The sequence below is a fragment of the Macaca mulatta genome, chromosome 15 (genome assembly GCF_049350105.2).
Source record: "Macaca mulatta isolate MMU2019108-1 chromosome 15, T2T-MMU8v2.0, whole genome shotgun sequence".
Lineage (NCBI taxonomy): Eukaryota > Metazoa > Chordata > Mammalia > Primates > Cercopithecidae > Macaca > Macaca mulatta.
In genome coordinates, this window is record NC_133420.1 from 90,911,769 (window position 1) to 90,931,479 (window position 19,711).

The 19,711-nt window shown below is 35.8% G+C and overlaps 1 protein-coding gene across 15 annotated transcripts in view; it reads left to right on the top strand.

Moving 5' to 3' along the window:
- The window catches only part of PTPRD (protein tyrosine phosphatase receptor type D), a 548,445-nt gene that overhangs the window by 452,389 nt on the left and 76,345 nt on the right, over window positions 1-19,711 (top strand). For all 15 annotated transcript variants that reach the window (XM_077966648.1, XM_077966651.1, XM_077966654.1 and 12 more), the window contains one exon: window positions 7,559-7,682. In XM_077966648.1, coding sequence (XP_077822774.1) covers window positions 7,559-7,682 — 124 coding nt within the window. The remainder of the gene's footprint in view (window positions 1-7,558; window positions 7,683-19,711) is intronic.

The window sequence follows — 19,711 nt, forward strand, 5'->3', positions numbered from 1 at the left end:
GCCTCAGCCTTCTGAGTAGAGTAGGTGGGATTACAGGCACATGCCACCTCACCAGGATCCTCTTTAATTATTAAATATCATAGTCCATAAGTGATTTGCAGATCAAGTGATTTCTTATAAATCATTGTAATTATATTTTACCAATTCAGTCAACATTGTCTATTTAAACAAAGCAGTTTAATAAATTTCTAATACCATTTTCTTGCCCCAAACTGCCTGGAAATTCTTTAACACTCTTTGCTTTTTCAAATAACATCAGAAATTCTAATCTGTGAATTGTATTTGTAAAGTGATTTCCAATCACACACTCTATACTTAAGAACATCAACTATATAGAATTCAGAGATGTGAGGAAATAAAAAAAGAACATCACGTATAAATCTGTCCATCTCTTTATTATTCACTTTATCTGATGTAGGAGATAAATAGCTAAAAATGAAAATATTAGGATTAAGACATATCACTGATCTTATTCCTCTAGAACATTGTCTTTGGAAACTAGAAAGGTCTTTCTTCTGCGTTGAGTAATATTCAGGAAAATGTTTGGCATATTAAAAAGCAGTGTATAGTGTTGGGTGTGGTGACTCATGCCTGTAATCTCAGCACTTTGGGAAGCTAAGGCAGGTGGATCACTTAAAGTCATGAGTTTGAGACCAGCCTGGCCAGCATGGCGAAACCCTGCCTCTACTAAAAATACAAAAATTAACCAAGCATGGTGACACATGCCTGTAATCCCAGCTACTTAGGAGGCTGAGGCAGGAGAATTGCTTGAACCTGGGAGACAGAGGTTGCAGTGAGCCAAGATCATGCCACTGCACTTCAGCCTGGACGACAGAGCCATGACCCTGCCACAAAAAAAGTAAAAATAACAATGAAAAATTAATATAAAATTTAAAAAAGGAAGTACATAGTTAAAAAAATCTAGTTATTTAAATTTTCAATCTTAAAGTTGTATGTTCTTTTTTGAACTCTTATTTGGAACGATCTCTCAAAAATAATCTTTTCTACAGTCACACACTAAAATAGTAAAACAGCTTATCTGAATTCTAGAGAGTACATCATGTTGCCCTACTGAGTTAAAAAAAGAATTAAGTATTTTTGGTTTTGTTGTTGTTTTTCATCATTTTTAATCCATGTTAGATTAGGATAATTCTAATATACTTCTGGGAGTAAACGGTTTCCTCAGTAAAATAAACTAATTCATCTTTAGTACTGTGATATAATTGAGAGTAAATTATCAAAAGTTTACCTCAAATATTTACCCACTTCCCATGAATTAATGATTTACTATGAGCATAGTTTATCCTTTTTGCTTCCCTACATATCAGTTCTAATAATATATATTATCACTTTAAGTAATATTCTGTATTTGTTATATAGTATGTTAGAGTCAGAATTTCAAATGAAACCATTAGACAACAGGTAAAGCTGATGCATTTTATCACTTATCTGAAGCCAGAATTTTAACTTTGTACAAAAATATGTGACTGAAACACTTTTTGATGTCTTCAATGAGTGTGGTATGTTTATACATTTTCTATGTCTTTTCTACTACTAAAGGTGGGACACTCCCACATCCATTCATTTGTTAATACTGAGAGTCTTGAAAAGTCTTTATTTCAATCCTTCACACTCTAACATTCGCCTAGATCAGAGGTGCTCTTATAGAGAGAAACTCAATACGAGTTGATAACTAATTGGATAAAGAGAGATAAGAGAAAATGAGGACACAAACCTGACACTGGGTTGACATTAATAGGGAAAGGGAACACAGAGCAAACAGACCCAAGTTGCCTGACCGGCTGGAGCTAACCAGGGGCAGCCAGAAAGCTAACACCCTGTTTTCTGACTTCCAGATTTTGTTCACCACTAGACTTTCCACTCCTTCCTCACATTTCAATTTCTGAAACATCATAGGATTCAACTGAACTCATGCTCTTCTCTTTGAAGAAAGTATTCATTATGCCAATTGCAGGCTTTTACTAATTGTGCAAAATATAGCCCTTCCCATCTATGCAAACATGGTCTTTTCCAAATGGGCATATATTAATTTACCATTTTCAAACAGAGAAGAGAGAGACAATGAATGAGAATTTTAAAAGGCATAATTGCAGAATACACAGTGAATTGTAGATTGTTCTTCTAAACCTCAGAAAGGACTTGAGAATATCTCAGAGCCAACCACACTAGGAACCAAATGAGCCTACTGAAGGGGAGATATGTGAAAAGATAGCGTTTCTTTGGAAGTTAAGGTCATTGAAAGTTCAATTCCCTGTAAAAAGAATGGTTAGTCTGACCCATGGTTTGACTAGTGAAGTAACTGGTCTATTCCTTCTATATAATTAAATTTTTGTTAGTTGTTTTAAAAACACACAAAACCAGGATGAATCTTTTTTTGTGTGGTTTCTCTTTGATGAGTTTCTAAAGGGAATATTTTGAGGTTTTTCTTTTGGTGGGATGAGGGAAAGTGAAACACAGAGCAACTAGTATTGTGTGGTGTTTTGCATATTTGAATTATATTTTTCTTCTGGGTAAAAAGGTTGAATTTTGCAGAATGATTAAAGGACTTTGCTTTAAGATAATGACTTCAGCATTATTGAAAAAGGTTACTCCCATATCAGGATATAATTTTACTCAATGACTGTAATCTGATGTTCAAATTGATGATCACTCTCTTGTTTGGAGTTTAGAATTACAAATAGAGTTCAACAGTACTACACAGATTGTTCCCAGACTTCCGTGCATTGTGTTTCAAGAGAATCGTTGAAAGGCAAGTGTGAAACCTTCAAGGAATCTTCTCCAGCTTAAGTAGAGAGAAAGCATCTTATGGTGGATGGGCCCTCAGCCTCCAGGTCCAGAATGTGTGGACCCCGAGGCTGTCCTCTCTCCCTGCTACCTGTTTGACCCTGAGAAAGTTATTTGACTTCTCTATACCTCAGTTTCCTCATCTACAGAACTGTAATCATAATGGCAACTACTTCTGGGGTCTTTGCGAAGATAAATGAGTTAGTAAGTACCAAGCACAAAGAAAACATAGTAAATGTTATCTAAGTATTAGTTGTAACTACTGGATATATTTATATTTTAATTCTGAATTTTTATCGAGAATACAATGCGAACCTCTAATCCATCTGCTACATATAGCTTATTTTTTCAGTTACCTAGTTTGAGATAAAGTTCTAGTTGATTAAATACAAAAGATTAGAACTTTCAAACCATCCAGTTAAAGACTAAATAAATGCAAAGTGTTTTATATTAGTAAGTATCTGCTTGAGACTTTCCCGTTGTTCTTTAAATCACTCACGATAGGATTTTTTTTCTTCTATTGGGTCACTTTTTCTGAGTAAGCAAAGCCTTTGAGTTGAAGATCTGTTGTTAGCATTAGAAAGGTTTAGTCACAAGCTGAGGTCGGAAGGAGGAGTCAAGTGCCCAGTGTGCAGGCTGGGAAGCAATGTAAAATGGTTCAGCATCTTGGTAAAATTTTAGATGCTCTATAGGGTTCATCCAATATCTTTCTTTCAAGGGGCTTTTTGATTGGCTGGAGACACAAAAAGTATGATGAAGTAGCATTTCTGTTTGTGAATTCTGTGATAATTTATGAATTTCGTATCATGTATAAAAGCGTATTAATCAACTTTTAGTTGAATAAATCTGGCTTGCTTTATTTCTAACTTGCAAAATTCTCCACAATGGAGACTGAAGAAAGCCTGGCTAGGATTTCAGCTTGGGAAGGTAAAACTTAAAATTGAGTGCTGGGAAGGCAAGGGTATCCCACAGAAGATTATTTGGGTGGACAGAGCTAAGTAGACATAACTATGAGTCAAGCTCAGGAAAACCAGACACTAACAACAACAGACCCAGAAGAAGTAATTGGGTCCATTAAGAACAAAGGAGCTTATTTCAAATTGTTTTGAATAATTAATATTTGGGTAACCTCAGCTTAGCTTTATAGTAAAAAAGATGCATGGTCAGGGTGGACTGACCGAAAATAAAGGGTTGAAGTGAAAGTCAACTTTTACATTCCTCAGGGTCTACATTGCTTTTTCTCCATTTTGGCCATTTCACTCTTCCTTAAGAGCACAGCAGCAACAGAAGCCTGAGAACAGAGAGGCAAAGCAACTGTGTCTGTCACCAGCAATTAGGGTCTTACTCATTCATGATACCTTTGCCTTATTAAGATGGATAATTGAACTTTGATTTTCCTCAACCAGTTTTGTGTGTTTCTTGAAATACAAAAGATCTTAGTATACCTCACCAACTTTCAGTTGTTATTCTTCTTTACTGAGTTTACTGCTCTCAGCATTCTGACAGGCTCCAAAAATAATGACCTGTGTTGTGTTTTGTTAAGCGTTCAGTCAGACAGATAGATACAGATGGATGAGTGCTGTGTTGCACAAAGACAAGTCAGCATTATTTAATCAATGTTTGTTTGATCCGTGTAAAACGAGTATAAATGTAAGCTGCATCCCATCTGTTTTATCACCCATGTGAAGCCAACCTCATTTTTAAAACTTGATTTCTTATGTAATTGCCCCAGAATGACACAGGATGATAAGTTGGGAAGAAATATCATTTGGGCTGGTGAGATAAAGGATAGTGATGTGTAGGTGTGTTTCTTAAGTTGGGCTTCTTCCTTTTGCAGTGGCATTCTGGATAGTTAAATAGCATCATGGCTTAGTCATTACCGGCTGTTAATTGTCAGTTGAGCTTTGGAATCACACAGACCGGGTTTGAGGGTAACTGTATGAATCTAACTGTGTGAGCTTAACCAAATTACTTAAGTACCAGGTAGCACAGAGCCTGTCACAAAGAAGACCCTCAGTAAGAATAATTAAATTAATCTTTCTTTACTTCAATTTTATCACGTGCCAAATGGAAAAAACAATACCTACCTTACAACAGTTGCGAAAATCAAGCATAATTCTTCATGTAAAGCATAATAACTTAGCACGTATTATTATAATTATCCTGTTATTTGTTGGTCTTCATCTCATGGGCCACACTTTAAACCTAAGCGTATTATCTAACATATATGGCACACAACGCATGTTTCTATTACTCATTTTTAAAGTCTTCAACGTAGGTATCAAATAAGTTCTTCAGAAGGCTGAAAACGTGTCAAGAGTGGAAATGGATAGGAGTTAACAGTGTCTTTCAGTTAATAGATGCAATTTCATTGCTATAAGTAAATGCGTGCCATCTTATACATCTGTGAGTGATCTTAGTCTAAGTAAAACAAGGATATCAGAGGGAGTGATATCTTCTACCAAAAGCACTGTACATATATCAGTGAGCTTAGTCACTTCTTGGGATGTTTAAATCATGTGTAAGAAGCTTATGTATCCAATAATGTTCATCAGTGTAAAGTGGAATAGCAGTGGTACTTATAATTCTATGATCACATACTTAATCACTAAGCCATATGATAATGAGTGTTAAGTATTATAATTTTGGTATACTGTACAATGAAGTTTCCATAATTTGTTCTCTAACTCCCATGTTATATATAGGAATTACTCTGTGATTTCTCTTTATGAACTTTCTCAAAAACATTTATTCATCAGTTCTACTCATTTGCCTAAATAACATCTGTAGAACCATTTACTGAGCCAGGTATAGTGTTGATGCAAAGATGACTAAAGCTGCATAGGTAGGAATTTAGAATTTAGGCTGTAGGTCACACAGAGCCAGTGGAAGTTATTAAATAGGGAGCCAACCTGTCCAGAGCTATGCTTTAGAAAGACAACTTTGGCAGCAATATGAAGAGTGGATTGGAATAAGAGATTAGAGAAGGGATTTCAATCAGACAACAGATACCAATGTTCTGGATGTAGGAAGTAGCAGTGAGATTGCAAATTTGAGAGATTTTTAAGGCAGGCCCTCATCACCTAGTGGAGCTGCTCTGTGTGGACATGGTTCAAGGTTGACTTGAAGGCTTCCACCAGGGCATCTGAATGCTTCAGTATCTTCGGCTCATAGCATGCTTGGGGAGAATTAATTTCTGCAAGGGAGATGAAAAATTTCCCTGGAAGAGCAAACTAGAAAGTCCCTTAATTACATTAGTTTTCAGGCTCTAAGGTATGGATAATTATTAATATTTTCCTGAATACTGCTCAGTGATTGACTATTTTATGTATAGATTAACACAGGCTAAGAAAGGAAAACAGTTTAATAATCCTTAGTAAATTCGAGGCTGAAATCTATACCACTGAGAATTTTAGAATGCTTGGAGGCTGTTCAAGACTATTAACAGACTTGACTCTTTACGCTTGTGGTTTTAATGTTGTGCTGAATTGCTGAATTCTGTGCCTTTTGACAGAAAGTTTGCACATCTTTAATATTTTGATAGCTGTTGGGGATATGTTTTACTCCCAAATTCTAGATATACACATAAAGGCATGAAAAATATCCAGCATCAAAAATAACTGCTAAAAATTCTGTTAACATAATATAGTATCTTTTAAAAAAAAATATTACCTGGGTATAAACCTGTTTTATCATTCTTGAAAATTTGATTTTTATCATTTAAAATCATGTTTGTGTAATTAATAAACTTGTGTTTCCATATACCAATGAAATTATAAATATTAAATATTATCAGCATCCTAGGATGAAAGAAAAACTATTTTGATTTCTATAACATTTCAGGAAATAAATTCCCCTAGAGTTTTATGATCAAACCTGAATTTGGTCTTGAAATGATAATTCTACTTAAATATTTTTAAATTACGTACTTTATATCTGTTTGATATTTATTTTAGATTGTTGAATAATTTTGGTTGAAATGCACCATCAAAGAAAGGGATAAAATCAGAAAAAAAAAAACTAATATTAAAATCAGGAATAAAAAGAAGCAAACTATAAACATAGTAACACATAATAATACATAGAAAAGATATAATGATGAATAGAAAAACAATTTATCTGCAGTGGGTTATGTTATTAATCTAAGATGAGTATTAACTTTAACTGACCTCCCTTCTTTACTGTTCGTGCTAGCTATTTGAATTGTACAATTTGCCTTGGTCGTAGTGTGTAACAGAGAAACAGACAAAACGTTAAGTTGCCATTAAGTTGTAAACATTAGGTAAAGAATGAACAGTAAAGCCTGTGTCCATTGAAGCCAGTGAAAGACCAGTCAACTTAAAGACTCAGCTTAGGTCCAGATAGGAAAGAATAGGGAAGAATAATCAATATAAAATAAAGTTTACAGAACCGGAAGGAATATTGAACCAAGATAACTGGTAAACTACAGCAGCAGAGAGGGAAATGGAAAAGTGAAAAATAAGAACCTGCCTTTCCAATATTAACAGAACATCTATATTGATTTCATTTTTCATTTGAATCAATGTTGGTGACTATCACTGTTTCTGCAATGATTAATCATTTTTTTGTTATGCTGGTTATATTAGTGTTCAGCTTCACAGTTAGGATCATCTTGATGAAGTATGGCTTTAGAATTTTCCTGTTAAATCATGTTTATTACTAGTGATAAATGCCTATAATCTGGTGGTTTTCAGTATTGATTTTATGTGTATGTGTTGTTTTTCTTTTAAAGTCAATTGACCCTGGCCAGCAGTTCACATGGGAACATTCAAACTTGGAAGTAAACAAACCAAAGAATAGATATGCGAATGTAATCGCATATGATCATTCCCGGGTTCTCCTATCAGCTATAGAAGGTAAGGAAATGCAGACATCACTGATACTTTTATTTTCATGGATTTGAGTATGTGCATGAGAATATTGTTTTAGTGAGGTTATTAACCATCTATGAAAGTAATTAAGATGGCTGTGCCTGGTGGCTCATGCCTGTAATCCCAGCATTTTGGGAGGCCAAGGCGGGTGGATCTCCTGAGGTCAGGAGTTCGAGACCAGCCTGGCCAACATGGTGAAACCCCGTCTCTACTAAAAATACATAAACTAACCGGGCATAATGGCGGGTGCCTGTCATCCCAGCTACTCAGGACGCTGAGGCAGAAGAATTGCTTGAACCCAGGAGGCGGGGGTTGCAGTGAGCCAAGGTCATGTCACTTTACTCCAGCCCCAGCCTGGGCAACAGAGCAAGACTGTCTCAAAAAAAAAAAAAAAAAAAAAAAAAAAAAAAAAAAAAAAAAAAAAAAAGGAAAAAAGAAAGTAATTAAGATTCAAACATAGCTTTTTCCCACTTTTTCTTTCTCACACAAATAAATTATACGTAGGCACACAATATCCCTGATACCATATGACAGAAGTGCATCTCTCATTACCTTCTTGCCTTTACCCTAAAGATTGATAATGTAGTTGATGTTTTATATGGGAAGCAAATTGAGGTTGCCCATTTTACTGATGGTTTTTGGTTGTTATGCATGAACAGGTGATTGTCAGAGAGGCCCATAAAGTAAATGGTTATTTTAAAAGGGCAGAGGGAATTGTTTGTTTGTAAATAAATCTGGATATCCGATGGGGACTGTCTACAAGTTCAGAGTTGATAATGTGGTGATTAATATAAATTAAGTACGTTGGAAATGTCTAATTTCTCTAATTTGTGGACTGCTTGGTAATCTGTCTCTTAGAATTTCAGTAAGGAGTACTTTCCAGAGGGAATGATTGTTCCTAAAAGGTGAGGGTTACTCCTCAAATCTATCCAGCTTCATTAAGGATTCATGAGGGATCATTTTTCCAGTGATAAATCCCTTTTGTGTGGCATATTAAAACAACTAGAAGTTCATCTTCAACACATAGTATTTTCATTAGTTATTGTGGCTACAGTAGCACATTGGATTGGAAAGTCCTTAGAAAATAGTTTAGGAGGCCACTTAAATCTTTCCCTCTAACAGTCAACCTGGATCACCCTTGGTACATGCCATGTTCACCCTCGTTAGTGCCCAGAAGAGTTTTATGGCCTCTTCATACTTGAAGGTTCACTGTTTACTTTCTTGAAGATATTGTAGAAAACAAATAAATTATACTAGCTTCAGACCCGGTTATTTTAAGGACTTTACAGTTGAAAGATGTTCATCTGTAGTTGTTCGAGTACCTTTCCCTTTTTTCTGCCTCAGAAATCTCTGATGACCACCGCTTTATTTTTTAACTCTGACCACATCTCCTACCTGCTTCCTCTATGTCCAAAATTTATATGAAAGTGAAACTGCTTGAAAGCCTTCTCAGGAAGCACCATATGCTATTCAGACATTTGTTTCCAGTTTTTTGGGAAGAAAAACTATCTTTCAACATTTGAACAATCCTATACCTGTGGCCCTCCTTACCTCAACATGGCATTGTTTTGCATAGATATATTTTGTAGAATTCTCATAATAAATTTACTTTGGATGGTGGAAAATACTATAATCCCTTTTTTAGGCACCTAAAAATACTAGGTGTTCAAGAGTTAGCTTTTTTCCACACTGAAAACAATGATTTAAATTTATTAAAATTTTACCAATACTAGATCAGGCATAGTAATGTCAAGTGGGTAATTGCTTCTTTTCAAATTCTGTTTAAAAACTGTAATTAATATATATGAATGATTACCTTACATTTATCTCTATGTTTTCCATTTTAAAATGTGAAAAAATATACAGTTTTTGTGGGGGGTCTCAAGTCTCTTAAATCATCTCCATAATAAATGAAAAACTAAACCAAGTCAAAAATAGCAGAGAGAAATCCTTTTTCCATTAGCAAAAGCAAGGTAAATTATTGAAATAAAATAAAGGAATGTAAGTTGAGAATCTATTTGGCATGATCTTGCCTGGAGAACTTGCCAGTCTGCCTTTGCTGTATTGTAGCATTGTTTCCACTAAGAATTAGGTCATTCAATAACTACCACTTCCCTGTACTTTTACTCACTTTGTCATTATTTTTCTTAACCTGTTATTTTCCACATCTTAACAGTAAAGTTTGTTGAGGGATAAAAAATATACCTCCTTGTATCTTTATTCTGATGGTTGGAAACTAAGCACATTTCATTCCTATGCTGGTTTTATATTATAAAAGCAAAAGCACTTGAGTCACACGAAAACCTGCCTTTTTATAGCGCTGTGTTCACAAATACATCCTAAATCTAGAGCTGACCTAAAAACCAAATGTCTTTCAATGTTAAGTGTTATGCAAAAGGTTAGAAGCATTTAATTGAAGTTTATGAGCTATAGAGAGCTTTCATCTAAATTACAACCGTGAACAGCATTTTATCTTAAACTAAGTGCTAACGAGCAGGTATTCATGAGGGCAGTCAATCATCCTGTATCTTAAACACAGAAGAGAAAATACTGGCAACTGGAACGACAGAAGCACTAATTGAGGCTTCTCCTCTAAAGACAGCTTTGATAATACAGGGCCAGCTTTTAGTATATTGAAATATTAAGTGATTTCATGCACAATTTATACAACTTAATGTGCTTGTTTTGCGTTCCAACCAATGTTACTAACTTAAGTGACTTTGGTTGAGAGTTTTAATTTGGGTGTTTTTGTTCTATTCTCAGTGGTGCTACTTACTCCTTACATTATTTTGCAAAGTGATCTGACAGACATTAGAACAACAAAAACTGAAAGTGGCCACAGTGATTGATGTTGTCTTTATATTTGTTTAATAGAGCAAGTGTATACCCTACTTCCACTGAGAGAATAACGGGGTAAAATTAAAAGAATCAGGAATTAGTGTGGGCACTAATGTGCTTACGGAACTTTTTGAAAATAGTGGTTCTTGGTGACATCTTTCCAAATCACGGTCATTTTATTTAGGCTAGGAAAAATGCAGAATAAATACAAAGGAGTCCTAATTACAAAATGGTTTCAATTGTTTAATTATAGGGTAAGCAGTATGGAAACAGAATTGAATTTTTGACAAATCCAATTACCATTGGCATCTCCTCTATGTTTAAGCAGTTCTTAAGAGAAAATAGTAATTCCTGAAGAAGAGGGCAATAGGATTTATTTTAATGAGTTAAGATAAATATTTTCTACAAAAAACTAGCTAGTATGATGGTGTGTTCCTATGGTCCCAGCTGCTCAGGAGGCTGAGGTGGGAGGGTTGCTTGAGCCTGGGAGGTGGAAGCTGCAGTGAGCTGAGATCATCCCACTGCACTCCAGCTTGGGTGACAGAACCAGACCCCATCTGGGGAAAAAAAAAAAAAAGTAAATATTTTCAAATAAAGACCAAATGGAAGCTAATACTTGGATATGCATAAGCAGAATGTATAATATATGCTTAAACTTGTAGAATCCAAAGTTGTTCACAGGGTGAACTATATATATATATAGTCTTTGTTGTTCTTTGTTGTTGAATTGAAATATATATATAAATATATATATATATATATATATTTTTTTTTTGAGACAGAACCTTGCTCTGTTGCCCAGGCTGAAGTGCAGTGGCGCGGTCTGGGTTCACTGCAAGCTCCGCCTCCCGGGTTCACGCCATTCTCCTGCCTCAGCCTCCCGAGTAGCTGGGACTACAGGCACCCACCACTGCGCCTGGCTAATTTTTTGTGTTTTTAGTAGAGATGGGGTTTCACCGTGGTCTCGATCTCCTGACCTCATGATCCTCCCTCCTCAGCCTCCCAAAGTGCTGGGATTACAGGCGTGAGCCACCGCGTCTGGCCCCAGAAAGTATATTTTTATTAGGAAAAGAAAATGGACAAACCACAAGATGTAGAACAAGGAAATCTGAGGTTGGGTCACTAACCACCTAGGTAACCCTGACTTCTTTGAATATCAGTTTTCTTTCACATCTGACTTCTAAGAGTTATCTCTATGTAGTTTCCTTATCAGTTGTTTTATTTGCTGTACACAAGAGTCTAATGAAGCAGCAGTATAAGCATTTTGCTAGATATATAGGTATTCACATTTATAGATGAGAAAACTGAAGCTCAGACAGGATTGGCCCAGAGTCACACAGTATATAAATAATATAACTCACTAGAATCCAGCTCTTCTGATTCCTGGTCTGGGGCTTCCACTTGCCCACATCACTCATAATACTTTCCTACTGATGCAGGATGTGACAGTGTCTTAAGTTACTTAGCATGGGTGAAAAAGCTTAATCTTATCTTTTTGCCTAAAAATCTATTTTATCTTTTGGCGTTAGCGTTATGGATAACACAAATATTAGGTTTTAGAACTTCATTTCCTATTTCCTATCTCATTTCCTATTTTATGACATGACTAACCTGAGACGGGGACACAATATGGGAATCATCAAATGCATCATTCAAATGGATCAGAGTCATAAGATTGCAGAACAAATGTCAAGTACATGTAAACCTAACGATAATACAGGTGATCTGCTTACCTCAAATATTGTTTTATGTATCTTTAATTTCTTATTAACCAAGGAGTATCAATTAGTGGCAGGTTATTATAATGCCTTGTAATTAGCAAAAATTAATTATTGCAGTCCTGTATAAAAAAGAGGTTGTTGTTCTAAAGTATAATTAATCTTCACTGCTGCAAGTACTATGTTTCCATTAGCAGGGTTATAATTAGCATTTTGTTTTAAAAGCCATATTGACATGGATTTTTAGAAAAGTGTTAGCCAAGTCTAAATATAAAGCAAAATTAAAATACTGCTTTTCAATTCAGCAACAAAGGCAAGACATTATAATAGATATGATTATCTGGTTATCGATTACATGTCAAGCACCATGTTATGGAGGCCCAACCCCAAAAGCTAGTTGTCATGATCTGAATTTACGGATGAGGAAATGGAAGCATTTAAAAAGTCAGCAAACTTAAGTGTGATCAATAGATAATAAGTGACAAATTCAAAATACTAATATATGTCAGTCTCAAGGCAGCTGTTCTTCCCATTAGTCCATGCAGGCCCAGAGCAGCTTTTGAAATCATTATAACCCTGCCTATGTACATCAAACCTAATTCAAAACTGATGCCTTTTTGGCTGGGAAGATTGTGTAAGAATTTTGAAGTACACATTTTGAAACACATGATAGAAATCTTAGAACTAGAGGTCTTCAGTTGTGTTCATAGACTCCAGTCAAGATGAATTTTTCCAAAGAATGACATAGAAATGATTTTCAGGTGTGTTTTTTTATTTGTTTGTTTGTTTAATCTCACTTTTTAAGGTATATTGGGAAGAATTCTGAATAAAGAGACAGAAAACTGAAAACTAAATTTCGGTTTAAACAGCAATGTGACCTTAAGCTTTTCACTTAATGCAGTTAACATTAACTCTTTGGGGAAGCTGGATCCTTTTGACAATTTCATGAACATTTTAAACCCCACTTGAAAACATAGAGCACTTACATACTTTATTTGTATGCTAATTTCAGAAAGTTCATGGATATACAATCTCTTTGCCAGTCCATTCTCCAGTTTAGGAGGAACCTATGACTTAGTGTCTTTCGTTGTTTTCTTATAAAACAAGGATGTGTAAGACCATTTCTGCCATCTCCAAAATTCTGAACATTGATTCTAAATCCTGAGATCAAAAGATAATATAAGTAGGCAAAAAAATCTTAGACAATATAAGATTATCTTCTTCAAGAAAGAAAAAAAGAAAAAAGCTAGTGGGCTTATTCTAAATAGGATTATTGCCTACTATGTGACTTTCGCCATAACAGATTTAAATGGTTTTATCCATGAGAAGGTTAGAAGTGATGAAGAATAAACCTCGTATGTAATATGCATTCTTTAACACTAGTGCTTATTAATCTGATTTTTTTTAAAAAGCTTAGTAAAATAGGGATCCATGTCTTAGTCCATTTGTGCTGCTATAACAAAATACCACAGACTGGGTAATTTATAAACGATAGAAATTTATTCCTCATAGTTCTAGGGTCTGGGAAGTCTAAGATCAAGGTGTCAGCAGGCTCGCTTTCTGGTGAGGGCCCGGTCTGTCTGCTTCCGAGATGGTGCCCTGTTTTGCTGCATTCCCTGAGGGAAAGAATGCTGTGTCCTTACATTGCCAAAAAGATAGAAAAAGGGCAAACTTAATCTTTCAAGCTTTTTTATAAGGATCCTAATCCCACCCATGAGGGCTCTGCCCTGACAACTTAAGCATTTCCTAAGTCCCCACCTCTCAGTACTATCACATTGGTGATTAAGTTTAACATATGGATTTATGGGAACACATTCTGATCAGAGCAGTGCATTAATTTTTTCTTATAGAAAGGGTCATATATTTAAAGTTTCAAAACATAAATATATTTATTCACTTCATCTCTTTAATAAGTACCTTCTTAGGAGGGCCTATATGCTGCTCAAGAACCTCTTTCCTAATAGCGCATCCTAAGGTCTGCTTGCTTCTGCAGAGCTTGCTTGGACAAGTTGCTGAGCCTTGGTTTCCTCATCTGTATAATGGGATTATTAATAGTACCTACTTCCTACAATTACTAGGAGGATTAAATAAACTAACATATGTAAAGCACCTGGAAGAGTGCCTGGCACCAAGAAAATGTATAATAAATATTGGGAATTGTTAAGATTATCTTTAGTGTTATGCATTTTATTACTACTACAGATAGGCCCTTTTAACTGCAGATGAAATTTCTTTCGTGTGTGATCTATGGAAAAATTAATAATATCCAAATGAGAAAACTGCATATATTTGAAGTTTTCTGTGATGCAAAAGAAAACACTGGTGCTTGATAAATGGAAACCAGACCCATAATAGCATTACAAATTTCAACAGGGGCAAGAATCTATTCTTTTAAATGGAAATTCAAATATATATCATCTGCTGTTTGATTTGCAAAACAGGAACAATTCAAAAAAATCCAAGCATAAATAATATAGATGATGTTACAATAACTTGATTATTTGTGAGATGGGCAATTTTACCTTTGAGATGAGAAAGTTGCTAACATGGAATCACAGCCCATAAGATAAATCCAGTGAAAAATAAATAAATAAAGACAAGAAACTACTGCTATTCCTTCTGTAATGTTATCCACCATTTGCCACCACACTAGTGCTCTGTGTTTCAGTTGTGCCTTAGCCTCTTCTGCAGAGTGTTCTGTGGATAAGTCTATAGCAATTCATTTAAAACAGCAGTCAGCACATGTTAGCATATTCTCCAATGTCACATTGTACCCATGCTGTAAAATATCTTTTTCTTTTATTTTTTTGGGCAGGGGGCCTATCTGGTAACCGGATGTATTTTCAACAAGTAAAACAAAACCAAATAAACCTAGGAAAATATGTTAATACAATCTATCCAACATTTTCTAATGGAATGTTAGTTATAGTGAATATAAATGTTCCATTTGAAGTTCTAACATCAAAACAATTACAATTATTTCACCCAATAAGGAAGTCCTTTGATAGCTGCTGTGTGCTGCTCCCCATATTACCTCAATAAATATGATCTCTTTTTCTCCCTCTGAATTTCTCTCCCCCTCTTCCCTGACACTAGTGAATAGTTTATTGGCACCTCATGTTTGTTTTATCTTGCTCTTGAAATTCTATTTAAGGTACTAAAGGAAATTTATTAGAATGTATACCCCATCCCTTAAGAAACTCATATAAAAAAAAAAAAAAATCCCGGCCGGGCGCGGTGGCTCAAGCCTGTAATCCCAGCACTTTGGGAGGCCGAGACGGGCGGATCACGAGATCAGGAGATCGAGACCATCCTGGCTAACACGGTGAAACCCCGTCTCTACTAAAAAAAAAAAAAATACAAAAAACTAGCCGGGCGAGGTGGCGGGCGCCTGTAGTCCCAGCTACTCGGGAGGCTGAGGCAGGAGAATGGCGGGAACCCGGGAGGCGGAGCTTGCAGTGAGCTGAGATCCAGCCACAGCACTCCAGCCTGGGCGACAGAGCGAGACTCCGTCTCAAAAAAAAAAAAAAAAAAAAAATCCCATCCAATTATTGGTTGAGTTCATTTTTCTCACACTCTTCATCAATCATTGATTTAGGCTGATGGCATGGTTTCTGTAGCATTTTCACTTTTTCTGTTCTCAAGTTAGTTGTTTACAACTGTGATGAAGTTTAATCATTTTATTTCAGGGTACTTTAAAAAAAATACATAAAAGCATTTCTTTTTCTTTTTTTTTTTTTTTTTGAGGAGCAGTGAATAGACAAGTTTTATAGCTTAATTTGTTTTAAATAGAAAGGTAGATAGCACTTGGCCTGGGAAACCTGGAACAGTTTCACAGGATGCTTGCAGTCTTTCTAAGAGCTATCTAATTTCAGCTGTGTAAATGGCATCTTTCTCTTACATGTAGCCAAGCAAGTGCTGTTATATCTCTTACTCTCTAACTCCTACCTTAGACTATACCTGCTGATGTTTCTTACCTGGAAAAGAGAAAAAGCATTGTTAAGGGACGGCTGGCTGTGTTGTTTTTCACTTTACTCTTGTTCTCAGAAAGCTAATCGAAGAGTAAAATCAGAAAGCTCTGGGACTGAGTTTATTTTTATCTCTATTGTCTTTAGTTCATTGGAGTTTTTGTTTCTTTTTTTAATTTTTATTGTACATCTATGCAGCTTACTCTAATGAATCTACCCTTCATTACTCTGAGGCTGTAGATAAACCTACATCATCTATGGTTCTGTTGTTAGAATATAGATATAGGTAGTAGATTGCTGGGAAATTGTAAAAGAATTATTTTCATCCTGTCTGATAATTTTTTTAAATGGAGAAGCTAGAAAGGGGCCTTCCAGATTTGGAATTACTTTTTATCAGTAGGGTATTTAAGAATCAGCAGGCTTTTTTCAATTTTTACATCAATCATAATAATAACTAAAATCCATATGACATTTTGGAAATTTCAGATGTATTGATTCATTTAATTCTCACAGAGGTGTTGGTTCCAGGACTTTTTGGTCATGATATTCATATTAATGATGATGAGACTGAGCGTCGGAGTGTTTCCTACACATAGAGCTTCTGTAGTCATGTCTCATGCTTGATTGTTGACTACTTCATTGCTTGATGAACCTCTATAGTAATTGCCTCCTTATTAGTATAAAGCTAATTGGACCACAACTCCATGATGTGGCTGAAAAGTTAAGCTTCAGTGGCCTAAGGTCTACTGTATTTTAAGGCAAGTTGCTGTCTAACCAAAAAGCATGCCCCTCTATCACAGGTGCTGATAATTCCCCAACTCATGTTGCTGATCTTGCAATGTATTCAAAGATGGTTCAATCACCCATCTACTTTCCTGCATCCATTCTCAAAACCCAGCCTCCTCAGCAGTGTGAGGGTATGGAAAATCAAGTAGAGGAAGACATACATTAATGAGGAGTTTCTGGTTGGGTTCACATACTCTGAATATCATCTGTTTCTCCATTAGCTCACTGTGGGATTGAGCTACAATGCCTACAGAACAGGCATGCTTTATAAAAAAATTTTGTATGTTTTCTAGAAACATGGAAAAACTGCAGCTATATCAGGGGATACCCTGGCAAGTAATAGACTGTGTCTTTGCAATAAATGTTTGCTTTATTTGGTGTGTTGAAAAAAGAATCCTTCATGTCACCAGGTCTGATGCAGCTATGTGTGGCTGTCATTATACAGGCGAAGGGTCGGGGGAAAGGCCTGTGTCCTTTAGAATGTAATCAATTTACTTGTAAATTTTTATTAGATTGTGTTTTTCTATTTTCTGTTTTCTAGTTTTGCTGGAGATGGCAAAGTAAACATTTTTTGCCACATTGTTAGTTGTAAAAATTTCAATCTAGGTCTTAACCAACAATATAGTGTTGTTATGCTTTTTTGTTTGTGTGTTGGAGTACAGGAGGGGACATTATTTATCAAATAAAAGGTGGACTTTGTTCTCTATTGGGTCTTGAGTACTTCTGTCTTACAACAAAGAACAAACTTGTTTGCCAAAAAGCAATTTCTTTTTGACACAGTCGTTACTTCATTAGGGATTTGTAGAACTTAAAGAAAATAAAAGTACCTGGGATTTGAAGCCAAATTGTGAGTTGGAGCAGAGTAAGACACTCAGCTGAACATTCATCTCCATCTCTGTAGTGCAGCAGCATCCACTGGAGCCACGGTGGGATTCTGCCTTCCCTCTGAGGCTGTCTCTTAGTTATTCTCACACCCTAAAGTCCAAGGAGAGCTTCTTTCCATGGACAGACCACCTAGTACTTCCTCTTGTTTTTTGTTTATTTTTTGCCCCATCAGGTTCCAATCAAGATGTGAAGCAGCAGCCTCACTGAAAAATCTCATCTCAGCACATCAAAGGTAGAAGCAATAGGAATCAGCTTGAAAGAGCATCAGAGTGCGTTCCTACCTAATCTGAGAGACACAAAGCCTCTATTTATCTTAAAATAACTTCACAGAGATTTCTGAGTCCAAGAAGGTTGAGAATAGCACAGAGAGACACCTTATTTTAGAACTCAAAAGGACTGGAGGGAATCAATTTGTCCAACACATCTTGTTTAGCAAATAAACAATTACAGGTCTGGACAAGTTGAGTAACTGGCCAAAGATCACAGAGTAAACGACCAGCAGCCCTAGACAGGAGTCCAGGTTTCCTGGTCAGTTTCTCTAAATTCTTAGCAAGTGCTTGGTATCGTCCCAGGACTTTAAAATGCACACACGACTTTACCTACAGTGCAATGTGATGCAAAATTGCGAACATTCCCCTCAGGATTACTTGATTTCACAAAATAATTCATGTACTATTTTGCATCCTGCCTTTTCACTTAATGTCAGGGCTTAAGGCTTTATTATAAACCCCTCATCGTTATAAACACTGCTTCAACAAGAGACAAGAGACATCTTTTCAAATCAAATTATCTTCTGACCCCAAAAATCAAATCCATAGCAAGTTGGGTGTTTGTTAGGTTTTTTTTTTTTTTTTTCCTTCTTGGTGGTTTTAAAAAATCCACAAGACCCCATTATTCAAAGTTTATATCCAGGCTCATTTTTCCACTGAAAACCGTAACTAGCAATCAACAGCAAATAAAATGAGAGCCTAAAACTTGCCTGATTCTGTTCAAATAGCTGTATGCTATGGCTTGTTGTGCATGAAGAACAACAGAAGCACAGCTCTACCAATCATTCCCTTCATCACAACTTCTGTCACTTTTACAGGCTTGCACTTACAGCCAGGTCTAGTTAGTCTAGAACACAAAGACCCAGTATAAAGCATGTAAGTAATATTTTTAAATTCCACAAGAAAGAACAGTTCGTTAACTGAGGAAATACACTTTAACACAGGAATGGAGCATATTGGTGTAATATGAAGTTAGAGGATCTAGCCTTAGGTTTCTCATGTGTAAGATTAGAAGACTAAACACTTATTTACGGTGTTAGAACTATTGACATCACTGTTATTAATTAGAGAATGTGCATGAAACAGTGCATGAGAAATCATGAAAACCCACTCCGTTTTATAAATGCAGTAGAGCCATGGACTCCTAGGAAAGAACCAGTCTTGGAGGTAAGCTGTTCTTAAACAAAGACACTAGGACCAACTGACTCCAAGAGAGTTCCTGCAGCAGGGCCAGTGTGTTCTAAGATTTTGCCTATGACGAGCAGAAGGCAAACATCTTTGCATGGTCCTGTTGTTTTAAAAACTCATTCCCCAACCAAAAAACAAACAGAAAACCCAAAAAGCAAATCAAACACTGTTATTCTAGTATTGGAGGAAGGTCTCCGTGACTCCAAGAATGAAAAGCAATCACCTAATTTGTAATAATTCTATACTCTTTCCGTACTACATTTCTTTTTCTTTTTTCTTTTTTCCAGTACTACATTTCAAGTTATATTTCCATGCTTCGTAACCCCAAAGGAATTAAATTAATTCTCACACCCTTCTCTTGG